The sequence below is a fragment of the Pteropus vampyrus genome, unplaced genomic scaffold (genome assembly GCF_000151845.1).
Source record: "Pteropus vampyrus isolate Shadow unplaced genomic scaffold, Pvam_2.0 Scaffold62, whole genome shotgun sequence".
Classification (NCBI taxonomy): domain Eukaryota; kingdom Metazoa; phylum Chordata; class Mammalia; order Chiroptera; family Pteropodidae; genus Pteropus; species Pteropus vampyrus.
In genome coordinates this window covers 5568363-5584574 of record NW_011888843.1, presented here as the reverse complement: position 1 = coordinate 5584574, position 16212 = coordinate 5568363, and the positions used below count along the sequence as shown (strand labels likewise).

The window sequence follows — 16212 nt, the reverse complement described above, 5'->3', positions numbered from 1 at the left end:
TTTGACATATTTGTACATTACTTTGGAAATAATGACCAAGAGATCAGAATGATGGTTTTGTAGGTGCTGCTAGCTAGCTGTATATGACACCATTAGGGTACTTTATTTAATCCTACTTAGTAAAACTGTTTGGAAGAAAAAAGTTTAGATGATAAAATGAACCTGTACTCAAAAGTAAAATATTCAAGGCATTCTTCCAAAGAAAGATTTGACACGAGAGTAGAGTAGAATGCAAATGGAATGATACAAAGTTAGAAAGGAAGAATGTGTACTCAAAACACCACCAAAAAACGCCAATTATTTGTATAATGATTCTCTTTTGGAGTCATAATCAGTGGTTTTTCTTAGACATTGGTGAAAACTTTCAGAAAGTGTTGGAGCAAACTTTCTGCTATAAGGCATGTGGAGCCTAAAATAATGAGCCACTAATTGGTCATGTCAGTGAGAACTGGGCCTTCGGAGCCAAACAGACCTGGATCTGTGTCTTTATCTTGGGGTGACTTTAGCAGACCTCTGGCCACATTTTCTGTGAAGTGTTGGTTTAAACTTTTGGGGTAATGTCTGGCCTGTAATAGGAGCTAATTAAGTTATTGTTATTATTTTTACTTTCAGTCACCCACATCCTCATTTGGATGATAAAAGACTAAATCTAGGCAATATGTTCATTCATTTCCAGCATCAGAATGACCTTCTTATAGACATACTTTGTTCCTATATTAGGAACTACTTTTCATTTTCCTGCTTCCCAACTATGGCCAGATGGTTTTAGAATCTCTTCAAATTAGGGATGAGTCCCCTTTCTCTGTCAGTTTCAAGATATCAAGAGCAACTGGATAAAAGGGTTTTATTCTTTCCTAATTCTCTAGAAAATGTAGTCTCGGGTAGGTATTATTCTCTTCCCACTCGCTGCTTGAGAAATGGGGTTTTCACCTGTTTGAAAGGCTGACACCGTGCCATTTCTTTGGAATCATAGGTAGAGTACAGAAGGTATGACTATTACCTTTGCAAAATCTTTGGTGGCATGACCCTAGATGATCAACGGGGGAGTTTAACCCTGTTTATTTCTTTTCTTAGGGTATAAATTATGGGCTAGGCACAACTTTCTTGCCTAACTGTGCATTCTTTGATATAGACTTCAAAAGCAAGCCAGCATTCTTTTTAAACAAAAAGATATTTTTAGCATATATGTTCTGTTAATTTACTGCTAGGAAAGAGATACATAGATTCTTTCAGTATCTTCATTTAGAAAAATGAGAGCAATATTTTTTAACCCATTTGTTTCCCTGAGAGGTATGTAAATGCAGTGTTTATTTCTTGTAAGAATGCAGGTATGATGGGGATAATTGGAGGCCAAGCAGGCAGGTTCAAAGTTACTAGGTCAGATGGATGGGCAATGCCATTCAAGTTCTAAGTGAGGAGTCAGGAAGTGGAAGGCCAGGACCAACAGCCACCTGGGGTCCCATTTCAGGGCACTCTGATAGGTGAGGCCCTTTGTCATGGAAGACACTAGTGCCTGAATGTGAGCAGCTCATTGAGTGTGGGTTTGGGCAGTAACTTTAGATAGCTGCTTGGTGTGCAGAGATGCGGCAAAGGGCAACACCTGCACTTCTTAAAATCTTAGAACATTTTCAGAATCTGCAGATTTGTCTGAGTCCCTAAACTAACAGATTATCTCAATGTCATTTATTAAATCTTTTTTCTCCGATAGGTAGTATCTTCGTAATCTTACAATAAATTCTTCATTTTTTAGTTGCTATTTTATTAATAATGGAAGAGTCAAAAAAAGGTGAAATTCTAATTAGCTCACTGTTTCTTCATTGTTATCTTTTGTATATAGTGAATAAGTGAAGATGTTAAAACTAGTCCCTAAAAGTCTTAATTTTCATATAGAACATTTTTATCCAAATAGATGGTTAGTGTTTTTGTTGGACTATACAGTCTTCTTTTCTAAAATTAGCTGTTAAAGAAATAGCTCTCTATTTTTTTTTAAAAATGAAGAATGGGCTATGGATCTTTGGAAAAATTTTTTTTTTAATCTAGTTTTGTGAAAGTGTGGAAATGAACTTTTTTTTCCCTTTAGGTAGAATATTTAAAAGTGATAAATGATGCATCTTAATTGCACATTTACGTTCTATAGAAAGAGTTCTGGGAAGTACAAGAAATAATGATTAAGAGAATAGTGGGATTGATTTATGAAAGAAGCTGGTCATTTATAGCTTGTCTCATGATGGACATATTTTAAAAGGAGAGACGGTAGTTAGCGTTCACATTTTTAAAGAATATTCAGACAGAGAGGAAGTTTGTTGTTTTTTTCTTTTTTGGCAGCTAAAAGATTGCTCCTGAAATGATATGAAGAAAAAAAAAATTTAGTTTAGAAAACAAGTTAGCAAAACAAGAAAAAATATGTATGTAATTGACGCTGGAAATTGTTGGAAAGCCAGTCGTCTTCCCAGAGGGCTAGTGGGTGAGATAAACTAGCTGTCTCTAATTTCTGTAACTCACGGCACACGCTTAGGAACAGGTTGCATCAGAGGTTTCTGGGAACGGTTTAAAATGAAGTCTTGTAAAATGCGTAAGGTCAGGCGGGATGACCTGGCTGGTATATTCTGACTCTGTCAGATTCTATGACAGCTTGTGGCATTCTGCTGCTCAGCACTAATGTACTGTGAGGGTTATTTACTGGCAAATTCAATGAGTCTTTCTTTGGTTTAGAATCATAATTCTTTGAAAAACAATAATCGGCCTTGGAATAAACTTGTTTCGGTCCAGTATCTTCCTCCCTGCCCTTGCCTCAGTTATTTTACTTTTTTCATCAAATAAAAATAGAGTTTTTCCTTGGTTAAATATTCTGTTGTTAGCCTTTGCTTTTAATTAGCTTTCGATGTCATTGGCGGACATTGCTTCTAGGGCAGAGTTATAAGTGTTTGGAACATGAATTTGCAAAACTTTCATTTATGAAGTTCTAGCCTAGTTGATAGGATGCTTAATCCTTGCTGTTCAAGTTCTGTTCCATAACTATAAAAAAAAAAAAATTAAGTGGTATTTATTTGTAGTCTTTAAGTCAGTTGATGTCAGTGGTTGCTAAAGGAGAATATATGTGAGACACTTGATTGGGGTACGGCAATAAAATATTAAAGCTTTTTTTTCTTTTTATTTAACATTAAGAAACTGAAATTCCGAACATTTACTAGATGGAAGGACACTGGTGTCTCACTCGTTTTCAGATATCAGATGGGCACATGTCACCTGGGGAAGAGTGGGCCTGCCACCGCGAGGAGACTGACCGCATTGCTCTCGCTGGGTGTGCTTCCAGTTAAAATGCGTTTGCTTAAGGGAACTGCAGATTTTACTGTACAGTTTTCAACCTACCCATCACAAAATGGGCAGAGAAAATAATGATGGAACATATTTCCAATGGAAATTAAATATGTTTTCATCAGCCGCATCTTAAATTTGTTTATTTAGACTTTGAGTCATCCTTTTAAAATATATTTTTGTGCATGTTTTACAATGTACATGATATACTGGCATATCGGTACATGTGTAATGTATAAATACATATGTAGTGGGAATAGATTGCAAAGTTTTTTTAATGAATGTGTGATCAAAAAAGTCTGAAGCATAAATGCTTTTCAAATAATTTAAAGATACGAAGTTCACATTTTTTTGTATTATTATTTTAATTATACAATTTAAATGTCTACACATTATTTTGTTATAATTCCCTGATGTTAAGTCATGCTTAGGTGACTTTTCCAGTTGAAATGAAAGAACATGAAATAGAATTCAATTAATCAAATTATAGACTCAATCATTATAGGTGAAGTGATGTTCAATAATCAAGATCTCTGGAATTTAATAATAAAAGAATTGTGCTAATTCAACTCATTTGTGGGGAAGCCAGGTCTAAATCAAAGAGAGGTAGAAGATATAAAATATTCTTTAAGAAATGCTTCTTTAATTTTGAGTACAGATAAAAAGAAACCAAGTTAATTGTGTTTTAGCAAATCATTTAAGTGCTTTCACTTAACAGCTGAGAATTATTTATCATTACTCTGTTCATTGTTTGAATTAAAATTAATACCAAAGTGGTGCTTGAGAATGGTCTTTTTTCCTTTTACATTTAAATAGACTAGACATTTGCTTTGTTTATACCGTTAATTTGTTTTCACACAGCCTGCAAAGGTAACCATCAACTCAGAATTAATTAGCGGAATCAAAATTAATGAGGTTTTACTGTATTGGGCCATTTCCACTGTAGGCCAGTTTTCTTCACATGAGTTGGACTAGCATTTTCTTGAAAGAAGAAAAATTTGATCTATTTTAATTCATATTTAAAAAGGAGAGAACCATCTTTTCTTGTGAGTTAAGAACCTCTAATAATTATGCTTTCTTGGGCTTAGTAATATTGATTTTTTCATTTTGTTTTGTTTTCAGTCTTGATTATTTTGGCTATTTCCAGACCGTTGTTTATAACAGTAAAGCTAGAGTTAACTCTTCAGATGCTTATTTTCATTTACAGGGACATTATATCATTTTTATTTTGGACACTTTTTTTGTGGATGGAGCATGTCATTTGCCAATTTTTCTCCTTATTGAACTATATGAAGGAGGAACAGAACTATTTTTTAAAAACATATTTTTATAAACGTATGTGTTAGAATATGTTATGTGGAAACAAAAAGCTAGAATTTCTGGAATTGTAGTTCATTTTTCCCTTCAGGAAATTATGTCCTATAATCTATTTTTTAAAGCAGATCCTATGATTTTAATATTTGGTTTGTATGTCCTTTATTTTTTACTAATAAAGAGTGATAACATTATGTAGAGCTTTTAATCTTTTTATGAGGCTAGTTTGTATTTTCTTGAATTTTTGAAATTATCCACCTGCATCTAAATGGGGAGAGTGAAACTCTGACAGTGAACTTCGCATGAAGAGTTGATGCTGAAGGTCAAGTTTCTTACAGGAATGGGGATGCCATTTTTGGTTGTTCACTTAATGTCTGCAGTCCTTTCTCTGCTGGGTTGTAAACTACAGTAGTTTGGCAGCGAGAGAGAATATGTAGTTCAGTGGTTGTCAGTAGTTTTCTGTCGACTCAGATGTTGAGATCTACCAATCAACCATAATTGGAGCAACACCGAACAGAGTAAAGAATACTGGTAAAAATTAACTTTTTTTTTTTTTTTTTTAAGAAAAAACAAACCTCACTGACTCATGCCTCATTTTCTCTATTCTTTGAAAAAGAATGACAAGAAAGTATGTGAACATTAATGAAATGACTGTGGACTTTGGGACTAACTAGTAGGCTTGTTAGGTATATGGAGTGATTTAAGGATTAGCTCATTTTTAAACATTTTGGGGAACTGGTGCTTCAGAGTAGCAGAATCAAAAGTGGTGACTGGTGAGTGCTGTGGCAGATCAGTGCTTGATTAAAGAATGTGACTAGATGAAAAGTAATGCTGTTTAGGGATTATTCTTTTTAGTTACTCGTACACAGAGAATGAGACCACTGTTAGATTTATTTTCTCTGATGAGAGAAATACATAAAATGACCACTTTTTTGGCATATTGATGTTGCAAAATATGAATAGTTAACCATTAATGTAACACACCATCCCTTTTTGTAAGTTGAATGATGGATATACTTGATAAATACAAAGTCAGCACTAATGGTAATCTGTAGAAAAGCAAAGCATCCATTGTATTAAAATATTATCTTCAGTTGGCAATGTATGTCTAGTGAAACTCATAAATATTTTATGTAGTGTGAAAAAACTGAAAATAAAGGCATTATGGTATATACTTATACCCTATTTTATCTAACAATGCCTGTATTTAAATAAATTTTTTTTAGTTTGCCACTTTATTTTAATTTATTGCTTATTTATAAAGCTAATTTTGTATGCCATAAGCCAAGTACCCCTCAGTCCTTAATGTCTTTTTAAAGAAAGAAGTCATGTTTTATGTTTCAATTGAACGCTTATCAGGGCATGTTAAGTTTAACAAATGCTTACTTAAGAAACTTACATATGATGTTTTAACATGATCTTTCTGAACTTAGTTTTAATTTTTAAAATGAGTTAATACCTGCTATGTTTATTGTAGTATTTAAATCATTTATAAAACAAAAAGTATAAATAAAGCTAACGGGATAAAAGAATAAAACACGTGAATTTAAAAACAAAGTAAATGGTTAAAGCTTATTATCTTTGTTTTATTAATGCTCTGCTTTGTTCAAAAACTTTTAAAAAAAACATTATTCCTAGAAAGATGAGACCACTGAGAGTATGTCCAAGATCTCACACTGTTATAAATAGAAAATTCAGTCCTGAGTGTTTTAGTAGTCAAAACATGAAAAGAACCAGTTATAGCAGCTTTCCCCAAAGTATGTTCCCCAAAAAACGAGGTCTTGTAAGTTTACCATGGTCACGTGAATTTACAGACAAGTGATACTGTACCTACCTTGGAGAGAGAATTATATTCATACCATCATGTCAAAGATTCTTGGAAGTTCCTTTGGGTAAAAACCACAACCATAATTTGTGTTTTCCAAGCACATTTGGCCACCCACCCCAGACTTTTTCATCTGATACCTGTCAGCATTTCACATTCTGTGATGTATGTGGATCTGTGAGATATTGTTCTTTAGTTAAGAACAATCTATTTGTTTAAGCGCAGCCCAGCAGGGTGAGGTCTGAGAGGTTTCACCTTTGGATCTCAGAAGGGACAGTATATATGTAGTGCAGTGGGCCTCATCCTCAATAAATAGTCACAATATATACAATCATGCATTTCAGATGGCTGTTTTCATATGGTTTCACCTTAGTATGAACTGACAGCATAATCCAGTCACTAAAAAGTTCAGTTTTAAATTGCTTATAAATTGTCTTAAAAATTTAAAGACTTCAGTTTTTAACATTCTAGATCATGGATTGTATTCTCTGTTGCCGGTGAAAATTTTTACCATCTTTGTTTGATTATTTATATTTTGTCTTGTTCTAAAAAGGAATTGCAGGGCAAAAACTAGAGACGAACAGAAAATACCTAGCAGAATGTTTAATTGGCTATTGTGTGTTAGTTGTGGTAGTGTGCCTGCTGACATTATAGACAAGCTGTGAAGCACATCTACAGGTAACAAAATATCCGTGGCTCTTCAGAAACGGTTGTGGCAGAGGGATTGCGAGGGTATTGTTTTTGAGTAAAAGAGTGGGGAAGAGCATAGGTCTAAATGACAGAGTCACAAACAGAAGGAAGCGCTGCAGAAAGCAGCTCTAGCAGCTAACAAAGGAAAGTTCATACTGTGGAAAGAGAACACATAATAACAGATCAATTTCTTTCCAGCTTTGCCTGCTCATATATAGCGATCATTTTAGTAAGGTCATCTTTACATTTGAACAGCAGATTTTCCAAAGCATCTTCCCCACCCTTAATCTAGGATTAATTTAGGGTTTTGTGTGTGTGTGTGTGTGTGTATGTGTGTGTGTGGCGGGTCGGGGAGGGGGCGGTTAATGATTGAACTGGATGTTTTATGTACAATATAAAGGAACAAGTTTTTCAACACAACCTAATATTATGGTTGGTTTTCAGGAGTGGTGAATATAGAATTAATTTTGGTTTAAGTTATTGAGAATAGGATCCATTCTATTCTGATTTTAGTTTAAATATAATTAAGGTTTATTGTTCTTTTCAGGCAAGGGTACAGCACTGCGTCTGCTCTGTAGCCAGTGACCACTCAGTAGGACTCCTCAGTTTGCGAGAGAAAAAATGCATTATGCTGGCATCTCGTCATCTTTTCCCAATTCAAGTGATCAAGTGGAGGCCTTCTGATGATTACCTAGTAGTGGGCTGTGCAGATGGCTCTGTGTACGTCTGGCAAATGGATACTGGTAAGAACAAGTGTTGAAATAGACTAAAAAATCAAATGGGTATGTTTCATTTCCTAGAAATTAAAAATTTTTTATTTGAGGAAAAAATCCGAGATATAATAAGGTTGCTACTTTTATTTTTGATCACTGCTTTTTCTAAGTGTTCTCATTATCACCAAAGAAAAGCTTAAATGTCCCTTTGTCACGTTATGCTAAATACTTGTAGTTGGCCAATCTTCAAAGGAATGTAATTAAAGAAAATATACATATTAGTACAGACATACAGATAACAGACCAAAAAATCAGTGATTCCTTTACAATTCATGAGGTAAATGTAAGCAAGATGAAGAAAACATTTTTGTCTCATTCAGAAACAGCGTGAAAAGATAAAATCCTCTTATTTTAACAGCAAAAAAGTGGTATGGGGCTGTTAATTGTAGGAGGTGATTAAAACGAAAGTTTTAAGTTTTAGAGAGAACACTTAAAATTTCAAGTTTCAGAAATTTTATGTATAGGACATAATATAGAACAAATAATGCTTAGCTTAAAGTATAGGCAGTGATTTGTAATGTTAAACACAGAATCTAACAGTTTTCCCTGGGAAATCTTGGAACTATGTACCTACCTAAATGTTTTTATTAATTTAGGCCTTTAAAAACATATTTTATTCGACTTTTCCTATCTTAAGTAATTATGTACCAATGATTAAAACCTTTCTTTACATTCCTGCTTGTACTATATAATATTTCTACTAAATGTTTTTCCCTTTCTTCATTTTAAAATTTTTTCTGTTTGTTTTAAATAGTCCTTTTTGAAATCAGACTATCTACATATTTCTGCCTACACTGTGGTGCAGTAAGAGTTCTAAGTTTGTATGGAATAAGTAGCCATGCTCTTCAGCAATCTTTTCTTTTAGAGTCCTTGTTTTAACTGGTAGTACAGAGGTAGTCTTGTTTGACAAGGTGAAGCATTCTTGGAGAATATCAGACTTCTTTGCTTTTACATTTATTTTTTTTCTTTTTCTTGTCTGATTATATAAGAGATTCATACCTTTTGTCAGGTTGTAAAAGCACAAAAGTATTAGAAAAGATGACCCCAAACTGCATTGCTCAGTGGTACATGTCAACATTTTGGCATATTTCGACCTACTTTTATTTCTGTGCACTTTTAAAACCAGAATTGCTGTCATACTACCTATGCATGTTTATGTACATAAAGATCTTACTTTGTGTCCTTTTTATTATATACTATCTGCTGCACAGCACAATTTTGTGTTTGTTGGTTTGGGTCACCTCACAAACTAACTATACAGAGTTTATTTTATCTTGTGCTCTGGAGTCAAAACACTTGGTCTGAATTTCGATTGACCTCTGTAATCTACAGCAAGTCACTGGACTTTTGTCCCTCGATTTTATCTGTAAAATGAAGATAGTAATAATTCCTATATTATAATGTTGCTGGAAGAATAAAATGAGATAACCGTTTACCTGGTGTGTAGTAGGCATATAATGTAAGTGTGTATATGTGTATGTTTGTGTACCTGTAAGTTTCTGTGTGTGTGTACATGCCTTTGTGTTTATTAAAGAAACAAGCTGCTTAACTTGTTACTTTGTTGAACTTGGGATTATGACCTTATATATATTTGGAAATATTTTCTTTTGGAATTAGTACTAAAGAAAGTTCTTATAGCAATAATAACATTCATAAAACACTATTTTAAAATACTATAATAAACAGTTGTCAGTCTTTAATATAAAGGTATGATAAACTTGTCTAGGACTTCTAAAAATGAAATAAGTATGGTAAAGGAAGACAGTATAATTTTTCTGCATTTTTTTAGATATGTACTTAAATAATGATACTTGAATATATCAGGTACTTTAAATTTTATATTCTTTACAAATGAGACCTTGCTGAAAGAAAAGTTACTTTTTCAGTAATTTCTCTGGAAGGAAATGACAAATAGCCCCTAACTGTAGGTATACTGGAGGCTGTTATTCTTACAACTAATTCAGTATAATTAAGCCCATTTTAGGTTAAACAATATATAATATTGAAAATTTAGAATTTGGACCTTCAGGAGGATTTCTGGTACATAGTCAATCCATATGACAATCTTAAATTGAAATAAGAATAGAGAAGCAGACTTTATTTTGGATTTCAGCCACAATGGCAATTATTCATTCTTTTTTCCTTCTTGCTATTCAGGCCTTAGCTAGTGATATAAAGGTCACTGGGGAGTCAGTAAGGCACATCCTGAAGGTATTGACGTCATTTATTTATTAAATTTATTTATTTATTAAATAAGTAAAAAATGAAGCTAAATAAATCAGGTTCAGCCAAGGTTTGATGTATAAAATATATTTAAACTCTGAGGAGATACTTTATCCCTCTGTAGTGTTTTGGGAATGCGTTTTTACAAATGAAGCCATATTACACTAAAGCTACTCATGCATATTGTATAATATTCTATTTGCTGTTGAACTGTACTCGCTTTTCTCAAATGGATAGTTTTATCTTCAATATTTGCTAATGAAATGAGTTTGAAGCTTGTAATATAAAATTTGATTAGTGAGATAGAGGTCCAGAATCTTTTCTTTTATTGTGTCATCTTTATTATATGCAATAGCAAGTAATAGTGATATAGAAGCCATGGAAATTATTCTTCTTTCACATTTCTGTATACTTAGAAAATTAGTCAAACAACTAACAGCAAGATGTGGCTAGGTGAAACTCTTGACTCTCACTTAGGAACTTAGCTGAAGGTAGGCCACTGACCTAGTGGTGACTGCTGCTACTTGGAGCTGTTTATATGCTTCATGATCAGCACTCTCATTCTTCACATTTGATGTTCCCAGTAAGCGTGCATTATCTTTCCCACAGGCCTTTGACAATGTCAAAATCCTGTCTATTTGAGAAACAGTAGTATGCTTTAAGTATTGACTGATGTTGCAAGGTGTTCTTTTTAGCTAACCATTATGAAGCCTCACTAGCATTCTCATCTGCCCATCTGTACAAATGCAGACACCAAGAGTGCTTGCCAGAGATTATTAAAAATTAGTGTATGAAGTCTTGTCAGTTTATTTAGTCAGTTTTCTGCTGTCTTTTTAAAATTTATTCTCTGCCCCTCCAGGTTTTTGAAAATATTTCTGTTTTTGCATTTACTTCATGAATATGTGTTTGTTCATTTTTTAAACTTTATTATCTAATAACATATAGCAGAGAATCATGCATTAATGTATATTTTTGTCTATTGAAAAATGTATGTAAAGCATGGATAACCAAAAACATAAAAAAAGGGTACTTTTCTAAAATCCTGGTAAAACCAAGGATAATCAGTTTTTTACCCTTCGGATGATTCGCTATGGAAATTTGAAGGTTGTTAGAGTGGAAATATGACTGTGTTTACTACCTTCACCACGAACCCTTTGTGTAATTAATTCTAGTCAAGAATAATTGGGTCACTTCCTACCACTTCTGGTCTTTTGTATCATCTATATGGTTGCTCATGGCTTTTATTCATTTGGAACATTATTTTTTTTAATTTGCATATTTGTTTAAACAGTCTATCTATTAAGGAAATTTGAATAAAATAAAAACAAAATATTACATATTTACCCATGTAGTTACCATTTCTGTTGCTCTTCATTGTTTTGTGTAGAACCAGATTTTCATCTGGAATGATTTTCTGTTGTCGAATATTTAATATTTTTTTTATAGTGCAGGTCTATGAGTGATGAATTCTGAATTCTTTAAGCTTCTAGATGTTCGAAAAACTATTTCACTTTAATTTTTAAGTTTTTTTCTCTGGGTATATAATTCTAGGTTGACTTTTTTTTTTTTTTTAATATTCTATGGTCTTCTTTTTGCCTTATTTCCAGTGAGAAATTTGCTGTCACCCTTATCTTTAGTCTTTTCTATGTGCTATGTCCATTTTTATCTATTTCAAAACTTTTTATTATTGGTTTTGAGCAATTTGATTATAGTTTTGTGTTTCTTGTGCTTAGGGTTTGTTGTACTTCTTGGATCTGTGTATATCTACTTTTCAACAAATTTGTAAATTGTTGGCCATTATTTATTCAAATATGTTTTCAATCTTTCTTCCTCTTTCCTCTCTCTGGAAACTTCACTTATATGTTCATTAGGCTACTTGAAATTACCCACAGCTCAGGGATTGTCTTTTCATTTTAAAATTATTTTTCTTCGTGTTTTATTTTATGTAGTTTCTATTCAGTGTCTTACTTGGAGGAGGTCTTTTAGGCCTTCAGCTGATTGGTTGAGGCCCATCCACAGTATGGAGGGTAATTTGCTTTACTCAAAGTTCACCAATTTAAATACAATCTAATCTAAAACACCTTCACAGAAACATTCAGAATAATTTTTGACCAAATATTTAGGCAATGTGGCCCAGTTAAGTTGACACATAAAATTAAGCTTCATTTTGTTGTTGTTGTTTTTATAACAACTTCATAGTATTCCTTTTAGAGAACATATCATAATTTATTGAACCTGTCTACTAATGATATATATTTACTTTTTTCAAGTTTAAAAATTTACAGGTAAGATAATCAGCAAATATGTGTATGTGCATATATTTATATTTTCACACATACACAGACATAGAAGCATATACTCACTGATACATATAGTTATTGATAGTATATATATATAAATTTATATTTGTATATGGCATGTTTAATATAGCTCTTAGGATTCCTATGTTAAAGAAAATGCGAATTTTAAATTGAATGGAATTTGTCAAGAAAATTGCTGCTAATTTTTACTCATACCAAAAGTATTTTATCATTTTCCTCATACCCTTAAGAATGCTGAGTATCTGTCACGGTAAGACCTAAATGATATTTTATCATTGCTTCAATTTGGATTTCTTTATTAGTGAGTTTGATGTCTTTTCATATGATTACTACCCATTTGTATTTTTCTTAATTGTTCATATCCTTTGAACATTATCTGTGGCTATTTTTCCTTATACATTTGTCAGAACTTTGTATTTTAACGCTGTTAACTCTGTCTCCTTTTAATCCACAGATAGTTATTGAATGCCAGGGATACAGCAGGGAATGAAACACCTAAAATTTTCTAGCTCTTATGTAGTTTACATTCTGGGTGGGGAATGGCAGGTCAAAAACAGCAAACAAAAACTTTAAATATATGTATTATATTCATTTGCGATTAGTGCTATGGGGAAAATAAAGCAGAAAGGGTGATAATGAATGGTTTTGGGGCGGAAATGTTGAAATCTTTGATAAGATAGCTAGAGAGCAACTCATAGAGAAGGTAACATTAGGGTAAAGGAATGAATGGCGATATTGAAGGAAGTGATGAAACCCACGTTATCCAGGAGGATGACTTTCTGGGCAGAATGAACAATAGGTGTGAAGGACTAAAGGTGGCAGTATACAATTCATGTTTGTGGTCACCAGTAAGGTTAGTGTGGCTGGAGTGGAGTAATCTAGGGGAGAGTGATAGCATATAAAGTGAAAAACATAATTGGGGACCAGATCTTGGAAGGTCTTATAAGCCTTTGGCTTTTACTCTGAATGATATAGAAAACCATTGAAGAGCTTTAAGTTTTAATAAGGTTGCTCTGGCTGCTGGTTTGAGTATAGCCTGAAGGTGGTTCAAGGGTGGAGATTAGCTTGTATGCTATTTCCTCTAGGCAACAAAAGATAGTGGATATTAGACCAGAGTAGTTGCAATGGAGCTGGTGAGAAGTGGTTGAATTCTGGGTATATTTTGAAGGTAGAGCCAAAAGGATTTGCTGATAGTTGGATGAGGGGCATAAGAGAATGAGATAGGTCAAAGATGAATCCCAAGGTTTTAATCATGAACAAGTCAAAGGATAGAATTCATTCTGAGAGACTGATAAAATGATAGCAAGAGTAGGTTTGGGGGAAATCAAGAATTTAATTTTTGATATTGTTGAATATTAGACGTTCAAGTAGAGATGTTTATCAGTAAATTGTATATATAAGTCAGGAGTTCCAGGTGAGGTGTCAGAGTGAGTGATGTAAATATGGGAATTCTTAGCATTTAGAAGATATTTAAGACCATGACACTTGGATGCGTCACGAAGGGAACGTAGATAGATAATGAATGATTGGGGCACTCCAGGGTTTAGATGTATTTCTGTGACGTAGAGAAACAAGCCAAGGAGACTGAGATGGAACTGCCAGGGAAAATAAGAAAATGAAGAGTGTGGTTGCCTGGAAGCCAAGTGAAAAAAGTGTTTCAAGGAGTAGAGAGGAAATCCAAGTGCTGCTGATAGTAAATGATAGTAAAATGAGGACAGAGAACTATTAGATTTAACAACATGGAGACAGTAGGTTCTCTGCATGTTTGGGGATGATATCTGATTCAAAGGAAAATGGGAGAGCAGATATAGACAACTCAAAGGAAAATGGGAGAGCAGATATAGACAACTCTTTGGGGAATATGTATGAAAAAGGAGATACCAGTGAGACAGAGATTATGTCAACTGTGTTGTGTCTTTTTAACAGGTGAAATAATTGCATATTTATATGCTGATGGGAATGATCTAGTAGGTAGGGAAAATTAATGAAGAGAAAGGGGAGAATTGCTGAAACGATGCCCTTGTGTAGACAAGAGAGGGATGGGATTTAAGCTACTAGTGTGTTAGGAGCCTGGATAGTTTATTCATAATTATAGGGAAATGTGAGTGGGAATATAGTAATGGGAGCTTGTGGAACTTCTTTTCTAATTGCTTCTTTCTAAATGAAATAGGAAACAAAAATTTTTACCTAGATAAGGGTAGGAAATAGAGTATTGGAGATTGGTGGAAAGAAAAGATATGGAATAATTAACTAGGAGAATGGGAATATGAAAGGTCTGTGGAAATGTGGCCACTACTAAGGGCCCTCTTGAGATCAATGGTCATGAATTTCAAGTGGCTCTGTCAACATGTTTGTCTTTCATGTCTGTCTTCATTGTACAGGTTCAGAGTAGGTGGAAAGTTGGATTCAACCAGGATTGGAGTTTGCTTGGCTAGTATACAGAAGTGAAGTGAAGACAAAGCTGTGATTACGAGGATGGACAATGGAATTTTAATTTAGTAGGTAGGGACATGAGGATAAGGGCTAAGTGAGGGATAGTGTAAGGGTGACAGATTAATGAATTGTTGAAGTCAGTGGTGAAAAAATGAATTATTAGAGTAGGAACAAGAGAAATGAAGAATGAGAGTTGATGTCAGAGAGTGGAATATTTGAAATTGGGGTCATGTTGGGATTTCAGTTATCGATACTGAGAAGATTAGATTGTGACCATTGGCTGTAGTTAAGCAAAGGACTTAGCTTATTGGAGTAGAGGGGCTCAAAGAATCAAGAGATCAAAATACATGGAGAATCATATGTGCCAATGATTTTCAAACCTTTCGAACTTTTAAATCCCATTAGAGTATGTACAATCTTCTTTTCACACATACACAAGAAGTTTCAGGTAATAATTTTTTCTTTTTCTTTGCTTTCTAAAATATGTTGGTCAACACTCAATGAATTGATTAGTGAAACACTGATTTATGTTAATACTGAAATTGCCAAGAATTTTTCCAGGAGTACTGTTGGAAAGAGGACAGTGAGTCAGAAGTTAAAGTCTCTAAGGAGGCAATGCATATAATCATCGGGAAGAAAATATGTGTTTGGATGTTTGGGCACAACCTTTGTTGCCATTTAAGTTTCTGATGTTCTCTATGGTTATTTTTCAAAATTGACTTGTCCTCTTTTTGAACGACTCTGGAAGAATTCCTGGTGAATCAAAATAAACTCCTTTATCATTTTATTGTCATTATTCCAATCTTCAAAAAGTTATATACAGATCTTCACAATGAGACCCTTCTCTGCCTGATGTCGTCATAGGTACTGTACAAATCAAAGCGTACAGAAAGGCTTTTGTTCTATAGGAAGCAGTTTGCACCCTGAGACAAGAAATGCATAGATGGCCAAATGAAGAAGCTTCGAAGTAGCTCCAAGTTGAAGTAGTAGTTATTTTCACAAACACACGGGAAAACATTTGATTTGGTGTTAAGAATAAGAGTCAATAAATTTGGAGATAGAATGAGAAATTACTTCTTTTTTCTGTTTTGTGGACATTTCCTAGAGAAAGAAAGGCTTCAGAAATTAGATAGAAAGAACTGGAAAAATAGCAAAAATTAGTTGTTTTTTTTTTTTTGCTTAAGATTGATACACGATTTAGAGGACTTAAAAGACTAGAAATTGATATTCGTAATTGAGTAGTGGTGTGGAGTGATCAAGGAGACAATCTTGGAAGTAGAGAGAAAGTGGAAAAGCCTCAAGGGTAAGTCGTTAAAAT

General features: G+C 33.6%; 1 protein-coding gene across 5 annotated transcripts in view; it reads left to right on the top strand.

Moving 5' to 3' along the window:
* WDR7 (WD repeat domain 7) overlaps nt 1-16212 on the top strand; it is a 293007-nt gene that overhangs the window by 51626 nt on the left and 225169 nt on the right. For all 5 annotated transcript variants that reach the window (XM_023531156.1, XM_011361110.2, XM_011361108.2 and 2 more), the window contains one exon: nt 7692-7887. In XM_023531156.1, the coding sequence (XP_023386924.1) occupies nt 7692-7887 (196 nt within the window). The remainder of the gene's footprint in view (nt 1-7691; nt 7888-16212) is intronic.